Source organism: Carassius auratus, chromosome 41, assembly GCF_003368295.1.
Source record: "Carassius auratus strain Wakin chromosome 41, ASM336829v1, whole genome shotgun sequence".
In the NCBI taxonomy this organism is placed as follows: Eukaryota; Metazoa; Chordata; class Actinopteri; order Cypriniformes; family Cyprinidae; genus Carassius; species Carassius auratus.
Window position 1 is genome coordinate 8452387 of NC_039283.1, and position 19633 is coordinate 8472019.

The 19633-nt window shown below is 36.9% G+C and overlaps 1 protein-coding gene across 2 annotated transcripts; it reads left to right on the plus strand.

The window, feature by feature from the left end:
- The first annotated feature begins 1677 nt into the window (after positions 1 to 1677).
- On the plus strand, positions 1678 to 13388 carry LOC113060037 (syntaxin-12). Of its 2 annotated transcripts, none has more exons than XM_026228821.1 (10): positions 1678 to 1775; positions 2673 to 2777; positions 2952 to 3021; positions 8534 to 8633; positions 8716 to 8853; positions 8929 to 8972; positions 9515 to 9611; positions 9836 to 9908; positions 9981 to 10063; positions 12490 to 13388. In XM_026228821.1, the coding sequence occupies exons 2-10, from the start codon at positions 2678 to 2680 to the stop codon at positions 12580 to 12582; spliced, it is 798 nt and encodes a 265-aa protein (XP_026084606.1). In that variant the 5' UTR covers positions 1678 to 1775; positions 2673 to 2677; the 3' UTR covers positions 12583 to 13388. The 2 variants fall into 2 exon arrangements, with proteins under 2 accessions (XP_026084606.1, XP_026084605.1); XM_026228820.1 differs by lacking the exon at positions 1678 to 1775 and adding an exon at positions 1946 to 2333.
- Positions 13389 to 19633: the final 6245 nt, after the last annotated feature.

Below are 19633 nucleotides of genomic sequence, written 5' to 3' on the forward strand. Positions count from 1 at the left end.
CTCCAGTGGGTACATTCAGTATTGCACTTGGGCCTTCAATGCAATCGCAACTCCTCATACTGTAGGTTGCAATAAATATAATTTATTTTAAATTTATTCAAGTAAATGAAAGCAAAAACAATATTCCTTAAAGAGAATATACATTACAATCCATAGTGAGGTGCCTTGTAAACTGCCCTTTAAAAGAGGAATGATGTCATATGATAGTTTTAATAGTGATTATACTCATCAGTACATTACAACACTGGCCTGCACGCTAAAAACAGGCTGACATTAAAAGGGGTTCACCCAAAAATGAACATTTAATTTTCATTTACTCACCCTAATGTTGTTTCAGTCCAAACCTACAAAATAGCCAAATTAAGGTAATTTAATTAATACTCTCTTTTTTTTTGTCTATCCATTGAAAGGATTTAATCCAAGTCTCCTGAAGAAACATGATCATTTTATATGATTTTGATTTTATTCACATATAAACAATGCACACTACAGCAAATCAGTTATAATGAACAAAAGCTCAAACATGCGTACTTTGAGAGTCATAATGATAAATTGATGTTGATACCCTTGCAATGATTTGGTTCAGTTTTCAGTTTTCAATGGCAAAATTACCTCTAGCAAGTTATTGGTAAAACGATATAATGCGACTTTGTATCTGCTATTTGAGCAGTGCCCTGTTTTGCCCAACAACATATTTGTTATTAAAAGTTGCAGTCAGTTTTGAATATATAAAAGGCTTCAAACGAGGACTTGGGTCTCCAAACTCTGAGTCCTGCAGACTAACTTGCCTCAACACCTGCTTGGAAGTTTCTATGATGCATGGTAAGAGCTTAATTTAGCTAATACATTACGGAATAACACAGATACAGTTCATATTGATGAACTCAGGTTAGTTGAAACTGGTATAGTACATGAATATGATGCTAAATAAATAAATATCATATATAGATATAACAATGATAATTTTAGTTTTCCAAAGGCAGCAATCCAGTTCACACAGTATGGGAAATGAGAGCAATAAGGGCAGGAAATACGACGTATTGAGAACTGCAAGGGAATGCATAATTCATAACAATACAACACATTAGGCTTTACTCCTATTCTATTGCTGTTAATCTCCCTTTTTAGCATGTTTTAGTTTTTTAATCACACACACACACACACACACGCGCACACAGACACACACACACACACACACACACACACACACACACACACACACACACAAAGCTGCTTTTTAAATGATTATTCTCTTTTTTTAATAGTCTAATCTTTGTAACCCTTAGTCTAATAAATAAACCTTTGGCTTTCAGCACAAGCCCTCTGCTATAGTAAGAGGCCTCAGAGTAACTGAAGTCATGTGATGAGAGGCATGTGTGTGTGAGAGAGATCTATTATCCTATGAAAGTCATGAGACTGGAACCTGACTTTGCCAAAGAGCTTATTTCCTCCAAAAGAAACCACGCCATTCGCTCAATGTTAGGATAAACACCAACTTAAATAATATGCCTTACTTAATATGTACCATTTAATTTAATTTAATTATTTTATTAGTTCAGACCAAGTCCTGGATAATAATAATAATAATAATAATAATAATAATAATAAAACAACAACAAAACATTTCATGACATTGATTAAAGAGAAGAAATGAGTGTGACGCACTCATTTTTGGTGACGGAACTGTCTGTGAATCCAGCCATCATTTATAGGAGACATTAGGTGGAACATATTGATGTCTATGGCGGGTAAAACCCATAGACAGTAAAAGAAAGGTAAACCCATGTTCTTCTTCCAGAGGGCGCGTGGTGGCTCAAAAATCAGAATCCTTCTATGAACCATATTGACATTTAGAGACGTTTTTATATAATTTGAGACATTTGCAAACGTGTTATGTTTTACTTTTCTTTTCTTTTTTTTTCTTTTTTTTTTTTTTTTTTGTGACGGGTATCTTACATATAAACTAAATTCTGAAATTAAACCTCGTAAACAATCATAATAGCCTACACTGTCCTATCCAGAAAGCGCGAACAACTGTGACTGGACCGCCTTGAAAAGCGCTGAGAAATGTAACAAGTATCACAAGACTAAGACGCAGTTTGTATTTTTTAGCAAGGTTCTAGACAATAATTTACACATTAATTTCGACACTTAGAAAGTACATAGATATTAAACCAAATAAGTAAATAAAGAGAATAATTAATATTTTTAGACCCCTCGAAACGACACAATAAGCTCCGCCCACTCAATGTAAACCTTAATGTTTATTTGCCATTCTGTTTCTTCTATTTCTGTGAGAGTGGAGCAGCGCAAATCGCATCTGAGCATCCCAGGTATGCGATTCAATATTTTGAATCAGTTTGCTATGTTGACATTACTGCCAGCCTTCTTGAATCATTTCAGATGACAACATTAAATGAATTATAATCAATATTTTATCAGGCGTAGGGCCTGCTCAGAGAGAACCGATATGAAATGTCTTATTGCGCTGCGTACGCAGTGCATTTTTAGATTTGCTCAGTCTTAATGATTTACGTGTTTTATCTTTTGATATTAACCTGCAATGTATATGTATTATTCATATAATTATTTTCTGTGAAAACGACTGTACATCATAAATATGATATAATAAAATAAATGATATCTGACGCAAGCAGCTGTGTTGTTGTCAGTCATCATGTCTTACAGAATGATAGACAGCAGTCACTCCAAGCCGAGGGACTTCAACAACCTCACTCAAACATGCAGCTCAAACATCCAGAAAATCACGCAGAACAGTGAGTAGATATGTTTTACATTGAAACTCACCCTTGAAGAGAAGACTGTGTTTGTCATGAAAGTTCTTTATTGTTGTATTCTTAATAAACACACTTTGAACTGATTATATTGTACATTTTTGGAGTTTTATAATTCAATGTTATAATGCCTAATTTCATGTTTTCTATGCACAGCTGGCCAAATCAAGAGCATGCTGTTCCAACTGGTTACCAGACCAGACACACCGGAACTTCAGGACAGACTGTGAGTCCAGTTATATTTCCATTCATTCTTGCATCCAATGTGTTATGGCTATCTGACCATAATGTAAAAATACTGATCAAAAATCAAGTCACTTTAAGGTACACATTAAAGCTGCAGTCCATAACTTTTTTTGGTTACAATTGATCCAAAATAAATTTTTGAGGAAGTACATATCCACAGTGTTCAAAACTATCTCCTTAGAGTCCGTTCACTCGTAAAATGGTTCTAAACAGTACCAGAAAAGGGTTCTTCTGCTTGTAACAATAGCAGAACTGTCACGTCCTGGACTCATTAGGTTGTGTTTTCCATGTCCCATTGTTACTGTGTCATTATGTTCAGGCGTGTCTTGTAATTACCCTCATTAATGTTGTCCTTATAAGTTGCATTTAGTTCAGTGTTTGGTTGTCCGGTCTCATCTTATGTATATGTGTGTTTCTGTCTTTTACCTATGAATTACCCCTATATGGATTATTAAAGACTGTGTCACATCATCTTTCTCGTTTGCGTGCTTCTCTCCCGCACCACACTGTGACAGAAGGCCGGACCGCGAAAAGAAAAGTAAAGTGGCCCCTTTTATTTTCTGTTTTGTAAAGTTTTTCTTTTCGTCATTTGATCCTGCCAACTCCTTCCTCCTGCTGGACCGGAGGAGCCTTTCTCTGGAGGATCATACACAACTATTTGTGCAAATTGCCAACCAAACCCACTACCCGGACTACTGCCTCTGCACAAGGCCAGCCTGAATGATAAGTGCAGAGCTCAGTTGTACGTAGATGGTCCTCGGGGGAATTTGCCGCCTTTGTGGAGAGGAAGCTGGTGTCTTGTGCTTCGCCTCTGACTGTGGACATCGCGGACAACACCAGCCCAACTCCGGACCCAGCCCACCATCTCCCGGAAGCGCATATCGAATGCCAAGCCCGCCGCTGATGGAGAGTCAGAGCCTGCCACGACCGACGAGCCATCGTCGCATGGAGCGACAGAGCTGAGGATCGCCGCAGAGCCAGTGCTGCTGAAGATGTCAGTTAAGGTGTGTGAGTCGGCAACAGCACCTGCGACAAGGGAGCGTGCCCCAGACAGTATGAGCGCAGAGAGGAGCTCTGCCCTATGCACCGCAGCTGAGGGTGAGCTGAATATGGAACGCCAAAAGGGCCAAAATGAGGAGGAGGATCTTAGTGACTGGGAATCTGATCTGGAGATCGAACTGCCCCCTATCCTCTCTCTGTCTTCTCCTCTGGTCCCGTTTAGCCCTCCTCTATCCTTGGATTCCTCTTCCAGCCCTGAGGGGGTTTCCAATTCCCCAGTGCCCACTCCTCTATTGCCTGCTCCTAGAATGTGCCCTCAATTGGCCGCTTCTCAAAAATGGATGCCCTCCCATCCACTCCAACCTTCTCCACCACTGTCGTCTAGCAGCCACTCTGTTTCCCCTATGCCTACCATCTGTTGAATGGATTCGCCGCAGATATACCACTCTCCATCGGCATCGTGGCTTGAGGATCCCTTGGCTCTGCCTCCAGCCTCTGAGTCTTGGACTCTGCCTCGACCCTTCGACCCAGCAGCTCCACCATGGCTCCTAGTTCCCTCCTCTCCACCTTGGCCCATCAGTCCACCAGCTCCGCCAGGCTCCCATGTCCCTCCTGCTCTGCCTTTGTCTGTCGTTGACCATCCACTGCCCCGGGACTCCACTCCTCTGGCTTCGCCTTGTCTCTCCATCACTCAGGCTATTTCAGGCTCATCCTTTCCTCCCGCTCCACAGCGGCCTTCCGAATCCCCGCCTCCGCCTTGGTCGCCGGCACCATCTGCTCCACCTTGGCCCTCCGGCTCCTTGGTGTCGCCCTGGTTCATTTGCTCTCAGCCTTGGACTCCTCCTCCACCTGCACCGCTGCTGTCAGTCAGCCCCCTGGAGTCGTTGGCCTTTTCTCTACCATCAGCTCCACCGGGGGCCGCAATCATGGCTGTGGCCTGGGTCCCGCCTGGCTCCTCCTGCTCTGGGTTCCATCTGTCTTCTTCAGTCATTACATCACCTCTGTATATATAAAGTCACGGCCAGTAGTGTATGGATACTGCAGATGGCGGATCACTTGTAGCCTTTTCTTACAGCAGCTGGAATAATTAACATTGTCATTTTGGAACGAGTTTTAAAGAAAATGAAATTGCTTTTTTAATTTAACCTGTTAAATGTCACCCTGTCCCGTATACGGGACACCTACGTTGACTATACTATACTACAATCAAATCTAATCTAATCTTGACAAACTATATATCGTTGGAAAGGTCTAAGACTCCCAAATATATATTTTACCAATATTTTTTGTTAAAAATTATGTAGGAAAAGTAATAGATGAATTTATGACAAGAGTGCACCCTCAGAAATCTAAATTACAAAAGGAGCTTTGACCTTTGTTTAAAAATAATACTTCCTCATTGCCTTTTTCTCTATCACATTTTAGAAATCATCAGAAGTTATATATCACTTGAAAACATAAAATCTCAAAATTCATCCTTTAAAACCCATTTTAAAATCAGACATTGCATTACCATGTAAATGGCACATCAAAATCATGTTACAAAATGTTTTCAGTCATGAATTATAAAAATTTAGGTTTGTATCATGCACATTCAGGTCTATCTTCAAAAACGTGAGTGACAGTTAACAGGTTAAAAGAACAGCTACTTTCGATGACATTCAAATGGTATGACAATTAGAGATTAAACTTTAATCTACATATAATGCTAATACACTAAATACACAGTTAATGTTAAAGGGTTATTTAATCCGAAAATGAAAATTAGCCCATAAATGACTCACCCTCAAGGCATCCTAGATAGATATGACTTTCTTATTTCAGACAAATCGTCGGAGTTATATTAAAAATTGTTTTGATCTTTCAAGCTGTTTAATGGCACTGTGGGTGTTGCAGTGCATCAGTCCAAAAGAAGTTAAATAAAAACCATCCTTAATAAAAAGTGTCTCACACAGCTCTGGGGAGTGAACAAAGGCCTCCTGTAGCAAATTGACGTGTTTAGGTGTCATGCATTCCCTGTTTTATTTCAAGAACAGGGATCTTGTGGAAATCTGAACATGTTTGTGGAAGCACATCATGGCATGAACAAAGAAGATCTCTGAGGACCTCAGCAAATGAGTTGCTGGTGCTTATCAGTTTAGAAAAGTTCACAAAGACATCTCTAAAGGGTTTAGATCCACACATCCACAGTCAGAGAAATTGTGAACAAATGGAGGAAATTCAAGACCAGAGGCGGTTTCTCAATTAGGGCGATTGTGCGACGCACCACCAAAGGAAAGGGAGGGATTTTTTGTTTCTTTTACATTCAACCACAGTGTTATGCTAGCTTCCACTACTCTAGACTGTTTGTGCTGCCTCTAAATAGCCTTTTGGAAAAACCACATCCTGGCGTCAGTCTTCATTTGCTGCTCAATTATGTTAACACACATATAAAAACATAAGGAGAGCAAGAGATTGATTCCTAATGTCAGTTTATTTTTAATTAATACCATAGTAGTTCAGTTCCCTTTACATCTTTAAAGGGTTAGTTCACCCAGATAGCAAAATTATGTCATTAATAACTTACCCTCATGTTGTTTCAAACCCGTGAAACCTCCGTTTATCTTCAGAACACAGTTTAAGATATTTTAGATTTAGTCCGAGAGCTCTCAGTCCCTCCATTGGTATACTGTCCATGTCCAGAAAGGTAAGAAAAACATAATCAAAGTAGTCCATGTGACATCAGAGGGTCAGTTAGAATTTGTTGAAGCATCGAAAATACATTTTGGTCCAAAAATAGCAAAAACGACAACTTTATTCAGCATTGCCTTGTGAGAGAGAGTTCAAAACAAAGCAGTCTGGATATCTGGTTCGCGAATGAATCATTCAGTTCACCAAATCGAACTGAATCATTTTAAACGGTTCGCATCTCTAATACGCATTAATCCACAAATGACTTAAGATGTTAACTTTCTTAATGTGGCTGACACTACCTCTGAGTTCAAACAAACCAATATCCCGGAGTAATTAAGTTACTCAAACAGTACACTGACTAAAACGATTCAGTTCGATTTGGTGAACTGAATGATTAGTTCGCGAACCGGATATCCAGACTGCTTTGTTTTGAACTCTCTCACAACAGACACGGAAGAGAAGACAATGCTGAATAAAGTCGTTGTTTTTGCTATTTTTGGACCAAAATGTATTTTTGATGCTTCAAAAAATTCAAAACTGAAATAAATAAATAAATAATAATTATATAATAATAAATAATTTGTTTGTTTGATTGGGTTCTCTTTGACTACTTTCAGGTGGAAAATCTGCTGATTTTTTGGGTCATATTTATGCATAAATATAGAAAATTCTAAAGGGTTCAAAAACTTTCAAGCAGCACTGTTCACATACCCCACTCACCAGCATGGAGAAAAAGGTCCCCAGTACTGATAGCTGCAAAACTTTAGCTACTGTAGTAATACGTTTTTCGTAATATCTTAGTTAATACTTGTTCAAAGCAATCACTTCAGCAGCGTTTGTACTATTCTGTTGTTTTCATTTGATAAAATAATTTTATTCACTTTTATAAATAAATACACTGTCATTAAAATACATTCATTTAAAATAATAATTATAAAAATCTTGATAAGATTCCAAAAGCTTCTTATGTTGCTTGAAAATTTCATAATCATTTAAAATTGCATTACAATAAATAAACATAATCACAATAAATATGTAATGTAATTATGTAAAATTAAATTATATTAACTGATTCTGCGGTTTTAACAACAGAGTAGCATTTTACCACAAATATGCATATTCTCCAGTCACTGAAAACATAATCAAAACTGAACACTATTAACAAACTTTACTCTCAAAATATATTTGGTAATTTTAACATGAAATTTAAGATTAACTTTGTGATCTGAAGGATCAGCCAAATATTCATCGCAAAATTTCGGTGATGCAGAGAGTTTTTGTGCCATCTAGTGGTTTTTACCCCGTGCACTTTCAGCCCTGTTGAGTTGTACCCTACCTCAGTCTTCATGAATGGCTGTACTGAAAACAGTTTTTGCAGGAGTTAGTTATAAGAATTTCTGCTTATCCAGAACCAAGGATTGGTTACAATTTATTTTAAGGTTTCAAATACAGTGTAATTATAAAATAAAGTGTTGAGTAATATTTATTAACAGTATAGGCTATGTACATACTGTAGGGTTAGCATTAGGATTAGAATATAGAGTTTGATTAGTTTACTAAGTGCATTAAACAGCTGAATATTTGTAGCAATTGATGCCACTAACATTGTCAAATGCAGTGGGTAATTTCTCCTCAGATTCTTATTCTTGCAGAAACTTTGTAAACAATACTTTGTTTCCAGTGACTGTTAAAAACATGTGTATACTAATAATGTCTCGCAAAATGGATGAATGTATTATCAGCCATACTATTTCAGTATCTGCTCATTTTGGTTAGAGACTTTTAGAAATAGTAACATGTATGTTGTATGTTGCAAACAGCCAGCAAATGCAGCACTACACAAACCAGTTAGCAAAAGAGACCAACAGACATCTGAAAGACCTGGGCTCTTTACCACAGCCCCAGTCCCCGTCAGAACAGGTGAGTTCACACTGCCTCAAACCATGCGCATCGGACCTCATATTAGCCAGCTGCGCTCATGCTAATGCTTCTCTTCACATAGCGACAGCAGAAGATTCAGAAAGACCGTCTGATGAATGACTTCTCAGCTGCCCTCAACAACTTTCAAGTGGTCCAGCGGCGAGCGGCAGAGAGGGAGCGTGAGTCAGTGGCGCGGGCTCGAGCTGGCTCCAGACTCCAGGTAAATACATCTGCCAATTAGCTATTGCTAATTTATGTTTCTCATTTCCTTAATAGAAAGCCTTTCGTTGTGCAGGTTGATGAGCTCAGTCAAGACGAACAGCTCGTGACATTTGAAAAGTAAGTTCATCATATCATCCAAAAAATTTAAATTCTGTCATTATTTACTCACTCCACGATTGTTCCAAATTCATAATCTTTCTTAATCTAAAGTTAATAAAGACATTTTAAAAGTAACCCACATTAATTAAGCAGTTACATTACACTGGTTTGTAGAAAATAATCAGATTGCCCATTACTAAATTTAGACTAAATATAGATTTTTTTTAATGCTGTTATTTACATTGCACAACAAACATGTATAGAACACATCAAATATGGTCAACACAAGCTCAGTTGTTTTTGCTTGATGCGAAGACATGAGTTTAATCTTTAATGGCTTAATGTCATAAATCTATAAATGAATCCTTTATAAAGCTGTGTTCTTAAATTATTTGACCCTAATTCAAACCCAAGGATCAAATTTCGCTCTCATGTACCCTGATTTGCATCAAAAAGCACATCACAAACATGCGATACAGATTCCAAGATGATTTACTGATATGATATGAATCAGATATGTGAGTCTGGTGAGAGATATTTTTTTTTTTTCATTTGAAAAGAAATGAAGGGTGGAAGATGCAGACAGAAGAGGAGCCTTTCACCGAAGAGGACCTTGAGCTTATTAAAGAGAGAGAGACAAATATCCGCCAGCTGGAGGTGAGCACTTTCTCTGTAACATCAGCAGACAAAATAATATAATTTCTCAAAAGCATTCAAGCTATCCTGTCATAAAACATCAGCTCTTTGACAAATCTTTTTTTATATATACCTTTAAAGCATGTCTTCAAATACATTGTAAGAATTTTTTGAAAATGGTCATTCTCAGACATGGATTGAATTACAATGTCCCAACTGCTTTCTGTTCTTGATTCTTGATTCAGTCAGACATAATGGATGTGAATCAGATCTTCAAGGACCTTGCAGTTATGATCCATGACCAGGGTGACATGATAGGTATGTTAGTCTAGTTCTCTTTTCCTGCATAGATTCAGTTGTTCACTGCTTTCCTTATGTCATCATTCACAGATAGCATTGAAGCCAATGTGGAGAGTGCAGAGGTGCATGTGGAGAGAGGAGCTGAACAACTCCAGCAGGCGGCTTATCATCAGGTATCAGGCCATGATGGACATTTATCTGACTTTCCTTTCTTTACACATACAGTACATTACAGAATAACTTGGAATAAGTTTATATGCTCAACAATGCTGCATTTTGTATTAATTTTATTTTTTTTTTTAAGAAATGCATAATTTTATTCAGCTGTATGCATTAAATGGATCAAATTCATTTATAATGCATCAAAAGGTTGCTGTTTACAAATACATTGTATTCTTTTGAAGAAATACATTGTATCCTTGTATCTATTTATCAGAGAATCATAAGAAATAAATAAAAAATATTCGTGTTTTTCACAAACAAATATTATGCAGTAATGTTTTGGTTTTCAGAAAATAACACTTTCAATATTGATAATAATATGAAGAAATATTTTTAGGTGCAATCATATGGAGCCAGAAGAGTCTCAATAAAGATAAATGCACACACTACATTCACATATGCACACACAGGATTCGTAGATGCACACACATGATTCATAAATACACACACAAGATGCACAAATGCGCACAAAATTCACAAATGCACACACAAAATTTAAAAAGCACAGAAGATTCACAAATGCATACAAAATTCAGAAATGCACACAAAAATCAGAAATACACACACAATTCAGAAATGCAAACAACATTTACAAATGCACTCAAGATTCACAAATGCACAGGACAAGATTCACAAATGCACAGGACAAGATTCAGAAATGTATTTCTGATGCACACACACATATATCTTGATTCACAAACTGCTTGCGGTCTGTGAACTTCACTGCATTTGTGTGTGAATTTTGAGACTCCCCTGACTTGGCTCGACACACAAATGCTTTTTTTTAAACAGGGAATGATCAGCAAAAAATCAGATGTCTCCCTTCTTTTAGCCAATCACAAGAATGCACCCCATGTGGGGGATTGTTTACTTATAAGCCAATCACATGAACGTGTTCACACAGCAATTGTATTAAATTGTATGAAAATACAGATGTTTAGATTACAATTCACGTTTATTTTTTATTATTTTTTTACTAAATATAAATTTAAAAATGTCTCAATACATATAGCCCATATAGACTGCAGAAAAAAAGTTAACCATGGATTCATAAATTTGCAATAGGCAATTATTTCATTTTATTGAAATATTTTAATGAAAGTAAAAAAAAAAAAAAATGTTTAAACCTTTTTGAATATTTAAATATATCTAAATATTCTTTTGGATGCAATATAGAAGTCACTTTAATTATAATATTCAGTCCCTACATGAAGAGAGAGTCAGTGGTCCGCTGCGAGAGGAAAGTGGCTCTCTGGCTGCGAAAAGTGGGTCTCCGGCTGTCGTTCGCTTAGGAAAGTGAGTTGATCGCCGCGTGAGGAAAGTGAATCGTTCGCTCAACTTCGCTGCTTGAGGAAAGTGAATCGTTCGCTGGGTGAGGAAAGTGAGTCGTTCGCTGCGTGACTCTTGAGGAAAGTGAATCGTTCGCTGAGGAAAGTGAGTCGCTCGCTGGGTGAGGAAAGTGAGTCGTTCGCTGCGTGACTCATGAGGATAGTGAGTCGTTCGCTGCGCAAAGTGGGTCGATGGCTGCGCAAAGTGAGTCGCCGGCTGTGTGAGGTAAGTGAGTCGTTCGCTGCGTGAGGAAAGTGAGTCGTTCGCTGATTGGCTTATAAGTAAACAATCCCCCACGTGGGGTGCATTCTTGTGATTGGCTAAAACAAGGGAGATATCTGATTGGTTGCAGATCATTCCCTGTTTAAAAAAAGGCATTTGTGTGTCGAGCCAAGTCAAGGGAGTCTCAAAATTCACACACAAATGCAGTGAAGTTCACAGACCGCAAGCAGTTTGTAAATCAAGATATATGTGTGTGTGCATCAGAAATACATTTCTGAATCTTGTCCTGTTCATTTGTGAATCTTGAGTGCATTTGTAAATGTTGTTTGCATTTCTAAATTGTGTGTGTATTTCTGAATTTTGTGTGCATTTCTGAATTTTGTATGCATTTGTGAATCTTCTGTGCTTTTTAAATTTTGTGTGCATTTGTGAATTTTGTGTGCATTTGTGTATCCTGTGTGTGTATTTATGAATTATGTGTGTGCATGTATGAATCCTATGTGTGCATATGTGACTGTATTGTGTGCATTTATCTTTATTGAGACTCTTCTGGCTCCATACAATCAGCGTATTCATGTGAGTAATGATACTAAAAATTCAGCTTTACCATCACAAGAATAAATCACAGATTCTAAATTAATAAATATCTTTGAAACTGTAGTAATATTGTTGTTTTACTGTGTTTTTGATCAAATAAATGCAGCCTTGGTGAGCATAAGTTCAAACTTTTGACTGGTAGTTTATGTAACATATGTGTTCACTAACATCAGTAGTGCTGCCTTGTAGACTGTATATATAATTGTGTTTGTGTTTTTTTCTTATTAAGAGAAAATCCCGCAAAAGGATGTGTATTCTGGCTCTTGTCCTGTCGCTAGTGGCGGCCACCTTTGCTATAATTATTTGGCAAGCAATAAGATAAGATGAGCGCAGAACCTTACAGAAGTACAGGATCCTACTTCAGTGTTGACTGGATGATGTGTGTGTGTTTATTGTGTTTGCATGCGTAAACACATATTTGTGGGAAAAACAAACAAACAAAAAAATATTATTTTCTGTAGGAATGGCTTATAATATTGTGATGTGAACCTAAGGTCTCTTAAACATTTGGAACCATACCTCATATCTACTGTAAGACAATTATCAAACATCACATCACCTCAACTCTAAGCTCAAACATGGCTCACAGAGACATGGTGTATTTTATTTATAATGGTGTATTTTATTCAATTATTATTTATAATATGGATCAGATCCCACTATTAAGAGCCATTCCTGCAGAAATACAGATAATTTTAAAGTATTTTCACAGTATCTGCACATTTGTGTCAAATAAACATTGCTAGTAAGAGAATAGTTTCCTCTATTAAAATGTTTGTCCATGAAATATCTGAATCATATACAGTAAACCATTAAACATAATAAGGTTTACGTTTGCAACCACTTGCATGAATGTAATTCCTTTTAAAATTTGCATTTTGTTGCTGCAGGTCTTGATTCTCTCTTCTTCTTTTTTTCAACTGAAATTATGCAAAATAATAATAATACTTAGTATATTCTTAAAAATATATATATTTCTCGAAATGATTTCAAACATTTTAATGTTGTGTATGTTTTGATGCAGTGCTTTGATTCTAAGAAGTAAATGTATTTCTTAATAGTACATAATAAACATGAATTAAGTTTTAATAAATTGTTCTTCAATACTTATCTTCTGTGCATCTATATTGATTTTTATTTCAGATGATCAAAACTAATTTGTTGTTAATGTTTCTGCTTTTTTGTATGCTTTAAAAGTGACATTAAAAATAGAGACAAAATTAGTTTTGTGTATTATTATACACTACCATTCAAAAGACTGGGGACAATATTTATTTTTTTTACTTTTTAAAGAAATGTATAATTGTTCTTGTTCTAATTGTTCTATAATTGTTGTTGTTCTTTTAAACTTTATAATATATCGAAGAATCCTAAGGGGAAAAAATGAATACAATTTTCAACAAAAATACTAAACAGCAAAACATTGATTTGATATAAAATTATATAAAAATGTTTTTTCAGCACTAAATCATCATATTAGAATGATTTCTGAAGGATTATGTGACACTGAAGACCAGGTAATGATTCTGCAAATTCAGCTTTGCATCACAGGAATACATTTTAATATATATACAAATAAAAAGCTATTTTACAATGAAATAATATTGCACAACTCTACAGTTTTTATTGTATTTTTGATCAAATAAATGGAGTCTTGGTGAGCTTAAGACACATCTTTTAAAAAGTCTTACAGAATGGTATACTCTTAACAGGATGTATCTTGTAGTTGGTTGTTTATTTCCCTCGACAGTGCTTAAGAAGTTCCTGTCGTTTTGAAGTTCCAATGCCATCATCTTTACAAATCACAGAAATCATTATTATTTGCATAAGAATAACAAATGCTTAAAACAAAAAGTGTATAATTGCTCACAAATTGCCCAGTCCTCCGCTTGTGTCATATGAATGCTGTTATATTGAATATGTTCCTGTCGGGTTTTAGGTCTCTTCATAGTACAGAATGCGCCCTTCTTAAGGCTTTTAATGATATAGTATCGGCCGTTGATTCAGGAAAGGTAGTTATTCTTATTTAACTTGATCTCACAGCTGCTTTTCATACCGTTGATATTGGTATTTGGATGGTATTTTGTTGCAGTGTTTGGAAGATGTTGATATTAAAGGGGGGGTGAAATGCTCGTTTTCACTCAATCTCCTGTTAATCTTGAGTACCTATAGAGTAGTACTGCATCCTTCATAACTCCAAAAAGTCTTTAGTTTTATTATATTCATAAGAGAAAGATAGTCTGTACCGATTTTTCCCGGAAAAACACGACCGGCTGGAGGCGTGACGTGTGGGCGGAGCTAAAGAATCACGAGAGCCAGTAGGCTTTTGCGTTGAGAGCGTTTGGAAGCTGTGACATTACCGTGAGGAAAAAAAAACATAATCTAAAACAAACCATGGCTAACAGTCAGATTCAGCGTATATTTATGATCCAGAATCAGATCCCAAGGCTGAAACTGAACGAGAGCAGCAGCAGCAACGACTCGCTTCGAGCGGGGCTCGAACCCGGGTCTCCGATGGGAGGCGAACGCACTAACAAGGAGGCAGAGATATTTTAAGCAGTTTTACTCACCGCCTGCGGTTCCAACACACAATCGTGACCCTTTTTCGTTGGGATTGCATCATCCTTAAGAAATAAACGATACGCAAATCCGGCGTCAAACTGGGCCTTGTTTGTAAAACAAGCATCTTCGAAATGCAGGGAACAAACAAAAACACTTGTACAACTCCGTTGATGCTCTGTAAAAATAAACTCCATCCACTGGTCCCTTAATGCTGGTTTTTCTTTGGTAATCTGTGCAGGGTTGTCTTACCATGGCAACCAAAAACACACTTCTTTTGTGACTTTTCGGGAGGGCGCGCTCTTCCGGCAGAAGTGCCTCAGGACCCATATAAGGAAATTCCGCTCCATCTAACGTCACACAGACCCATACTCGAAAAAAACTTTCCGAAACTTGACAAACCGAAAAGAGTATTTTGGGAACAAAAATACTCCTTCAAACGTACAACTTAATTTTTGAAACTTTGTCCATGTTTAGCATGGGAATCCAACTCTTTAACAGTGTAAAAAACTCAGTATGCATGAAATAGCATTTCACCCCCCCTTTAAGGGTACTGCCCTAGAATGGTTTAAATCATATTAAAAACATAGATCTTTCTCTGTTTGTCTAGGAGATCGGTATCCTACATCAGCTAAATTACATAGTGGTGTGCCACAGTGTCTGGTCTGTGTTTCCCTGGGTGTCCACTAGTGGTCTCACTTCCCCATAGTCACCCCACTGCAGGCACATTTCCCACAAGCCTTTGTCCCATTCATCTATGTTAATTGCACACCTGTTATTGCACTCAGCTGTCTGCACTTTCATCGTTTGCACCTGTCCATATAAATCAGCCTGTCTCATGGAGTCTTTGTTTTCCGTCACCCAGCTTTCTCCTGTTCCCTTGTGTTTTTCTTGTTTTGGACTGATTTTGTGGTTATGACCTCTTGCCTGTTTTTTGAATTCTGATTTGGATTACCCCATTAAAATACTCAGATTGGATCTCTCGTTTCCTGTGTGCATTTGTTACACACAGGGGTCTATAGGGGCATATTTATTTTAATTACACTGTAAAAAATTTCCTGTAGAAATTACAGTAACTTACTGGCAGCAGTTTGCCAGTAACTTACTGTAAATTAAACTTACAGTAAAAATACTGTATTCATATTTACAGTACCATTTAACTTGCTGTAAATGTATTTGCAGTAATATTTTTTTTTACTGTAAAACACAATTATGTTTTTCTCTCCTTTTTATATATTTTAATACAATAAAATATTACTTTACACTGTGAAATTAACTGTAATTTGTTCACTTTTATTATGTATTGTATAACTGTACAAATTATTGTATTTCAACAGGTCTCATGTCTCAGTAGTAAAAACTATAAAAAGAAACAAAAGACTGTTTAACTTCTTTTATTGGTTTAATAGTTAAATGGTAATACTTGAAATAACATTTTAATATTCTTGCAGATAGTACTTTCAGTTTTCCAAAAACTTGAATACATTTCATTTATACATAAAAGTTTCATATTAAGAGCATTTTAAAACAACAGACATGAACAGATTCAGTCCGTGATACCGTACCGTACACACAGCTTCAATGGAGGGACTGAGGAGATAATATGTTATATGATATATGGGCTCTTTGGGCTAAATATTTCGTAAATATAATAATAATCTTAATACTAATAAGACTGAGTGTGTTGTTTTTGGACTTTCTTCTGCTTCCAAGGAAATTATAAGTAGATTGGCTGCTATGAAGATAAGTGTTTCAGATCATGTTGACAATCTGGATGTTATAATGGATTCAGCCTTAGTTTTTAGATAAACAGGTTACTAAAAACTAAGTGTTGTGAAGGCTGCCTTTTATCAACTCTAAACTGAATTATTTATAAACATTTATACTAAAACATTTTTCTCTTTTAAAGATCTTTTGACTATTATACAAGCCTTTGTGTTATCACTCATCAATTACTGTAATTCTGTATTTACATATAGGTATTTCACAGGGTCTGCAAAGTACCATATTAATGTTCACAGTTTAAGTTTCACCCACAAGGTGGCACGCTGTAAACATCACTGATTGTCAGCATTGGTCATCAACAGTCACCGTGATCTGGAGTTAATGCTTGTTTCTGTAATGATAGAATGTTCAATGTTTTGTTCTGTTGCTCAGGACATCCATCTTACGAAGGGTCAGGATCACAACTTATAATTATAACTTCATTATGTTATTGCGGAGATTGAAGTGCTGTTTGGAGTTATTTTCGAGTGGTCCTTTGTCCTTCTCGTGCGTCATTTATTGCCATAATCAGCAGGCATTACACCCCCACTGTCCTCCACTGATTAATATGACTAACCCTGCTAAAAGTTTAACATGCACATCTTATATTCTACCCCACATTTTGAGAAAGTCTTGATTGTGATTGCAGTGGCTAAACCACTACATGAAGAGAAGTGTTTATAGAGCTGTCAGAGGGACTGTGAAGGAGTTGAAGGTTTTGCATTATTTCTTAGTACAAACCATATCAGAAATGCACACATTCATTTAACTTAATGTTTTGTTGTTGTTGTTTTAATTTCATATTTAAATGAGAACATTGGTCAGACCCAAGTTTACCAAGGTAGTGACCATCATTTTGCCAATAATTTTGGTTCCTGGAAAAACATTTGTACTTTATCAGCCATCAGATTTTAGGAAAATGGTTTTGCTTTTGCTTAGACCAGAGGATGAGAGCTGTAAATATTAATCTTTAACATAACATCCCACATTCAACCACACAGAACACCTTATAAAATCCAGCTATGCATTAATACTAGTGTGCTTTTGAATGTGTTTGTGAGGTAGAATATCGGTAAAATATAGGTGTCTGGCACTAATTCTGTGTTCCATTTTGCACAGTTAATTAATAAAATAACATATGTGTGTTCTTTAGGAGAACAAAGAAAGTCCTAAGGGGAAAGGTAATATCACCTCTCCCCCTTGGCTGCTATTTTTATGTGGTGTGAAAGGAGGGATGCTGTTTGTCAGATTCCTTTTCATCTGAGGCTACTTTTTCCCTTCAATCTTTTTCATTTCCCGCTCCAGAGCTGAATCTTTGTAGAAACACGGGAACAAAGGAAAGGGGAGTTGGTGGTCCTGTTTGTGTGTGTGTGCATTGTCTTATTTCGCAAAACCAGGTGGTGTGGTAGAGCCACTTTTGACAAATTGTTAGTAATATCAACAGATTATTTATGCTATGCTACACTATTAATTGTTTATTAAAGGAATAGTTCACTCAAAAATGAAAATTTGTTGAAGATTTACTCAGCTCAGGTCATCCAATATGTAGTTTGTTTGTTTAACATAACAGATTCATAAAAATGTATGATTACATCAATTACTTGCCAATGGATCCTCTGCAGTGAATGGGTGCCGTCAGAATGTGAGTCCAAATAACTGATAAAATCTCCAGTGCATCAGTTAATATCTTGTGAAATGAAAAGCTGTGTGTTTGTAAGAAACAAATACAGACATTTCTGGCTAAAATATGAGTATATATATATATATATATATATATATATATACACACAGTGTGTGTAAGGAAAGTATTCAGACCCCCTTAAATATTTCACTCTTCTTTGTTATATTGCAGCCATTTGCTAAAATAATTTTAGTTAATTTTTGCCCTCGTTAATGTACACACAGCACACCATATTGACAGAAAAACACATAATTGTTGACATTTTTGCAGATTTATTAAAAAAGAAAAACTGAAATATCACATGGTCCTAAGTATTAAGACCCTTTTCTGTGACACTCGAGGTGGTTCTATACCTTCATTTGAGTCCAGCTGTGTTTGATTATACTGATTGGACTTCATTAAACACACTTGTCTATATAAGAGCTTACAGCTCACAGTGCATGTGAGAGCAAATGAGAATCATGAGGTCAAAGGAACTGCCTGAAGAGCTCAGAGACAGAATTGTGGGAAGGCACAGATCTGGACAAGGTTACAAAAACATTTCTGCTGCACTTAAGGTTCTGCTGCACTTAAGGAGAAGAGCCTTGGTGAGAGAGGTAAAGAAGAACCCAGAGATCATTGATCAATGTGGCTGAGCTCCAGCGATTCAGTCGGGAGATGGGAGAAAGTTGTAGAAAGTCAACCATCACTGCAGCCCTCCACCAGTTGGGGCTTTATGGCAGAGTGACCTGACGGAAGCCTCTCCTCAGTGCATGACACTTGAAAGACCTCATGGAGTTCGCCAAAAAACACCTGAAGGATTCTCTGGTCTGATGAGACCAAGATAGAACTTTTTGGCCTTAATTGGAAGTGGTATGTGTAGAGAAAACCAGGTACTGCTCATCACCTATCCAATACAGTTCCAACAGTGAAGCATGGAGGTTTCAGCATCATGCTGTGGGGGTGTTTTTCAGCTGCAGGGACAGGACGACTGGTTGCAATCAGGGAAAGATGAATGCGGCCAAGTACAGGCAAACCTTCTCCAGAGTGCTCAGGACCTCAGACTGGGCCGAAGGTTCACCTTCCAACAACACAATGACAATGACACCTGAAAATGGCTGTCCACCTACGTTTACCATCCAACCAGACAGAACTGGAGAGGATCTGCAAGGAGGAATGGCAGAGGATCCCCAAATCCAGGTGTGAAAAACTTGCATCTTGCATCTTTCCCAAAAAGACTCATGGCTGTATTAGATCAAAAGGGTGCTTCTGCTAAATATTCAGCAAAGGGTCTGAATACTTAGGATCATGTGATATTTCAGTTTTTCTTTTATATAAATGTTTAAAAATTTAAACAATTCTGTGATTTTCTGTCAATATGGCGTGATGT

What these genes read in the sequence shown, in the direction of transcription:
- LOC113060037 (XM_026228820.1), top strand. Translation starts at nt 2,261, where the DNA reads ATGTTTATTTGCCATTCTGTTTCTTCTATTTCTGTGAGAGTGGAGCAG. An exon ending in CCAGAAAATCACGCAGAACA is followed by an intron (nt 2,778 to 2,951) that starts GTGAGTAGATAT and finishes TTCTATGCACAG; the next exon opens with CTGGCCAAATCAAGAGCATG. An exon ending in TGACCAGGGTGACATGATAG is followed by an intron (nt 9,909 to 9,980) that starts GTATGTTAGTCT and finishes CATCATTCACAG; the next exon opens with ATAGCATTGAAGCCAATGTG.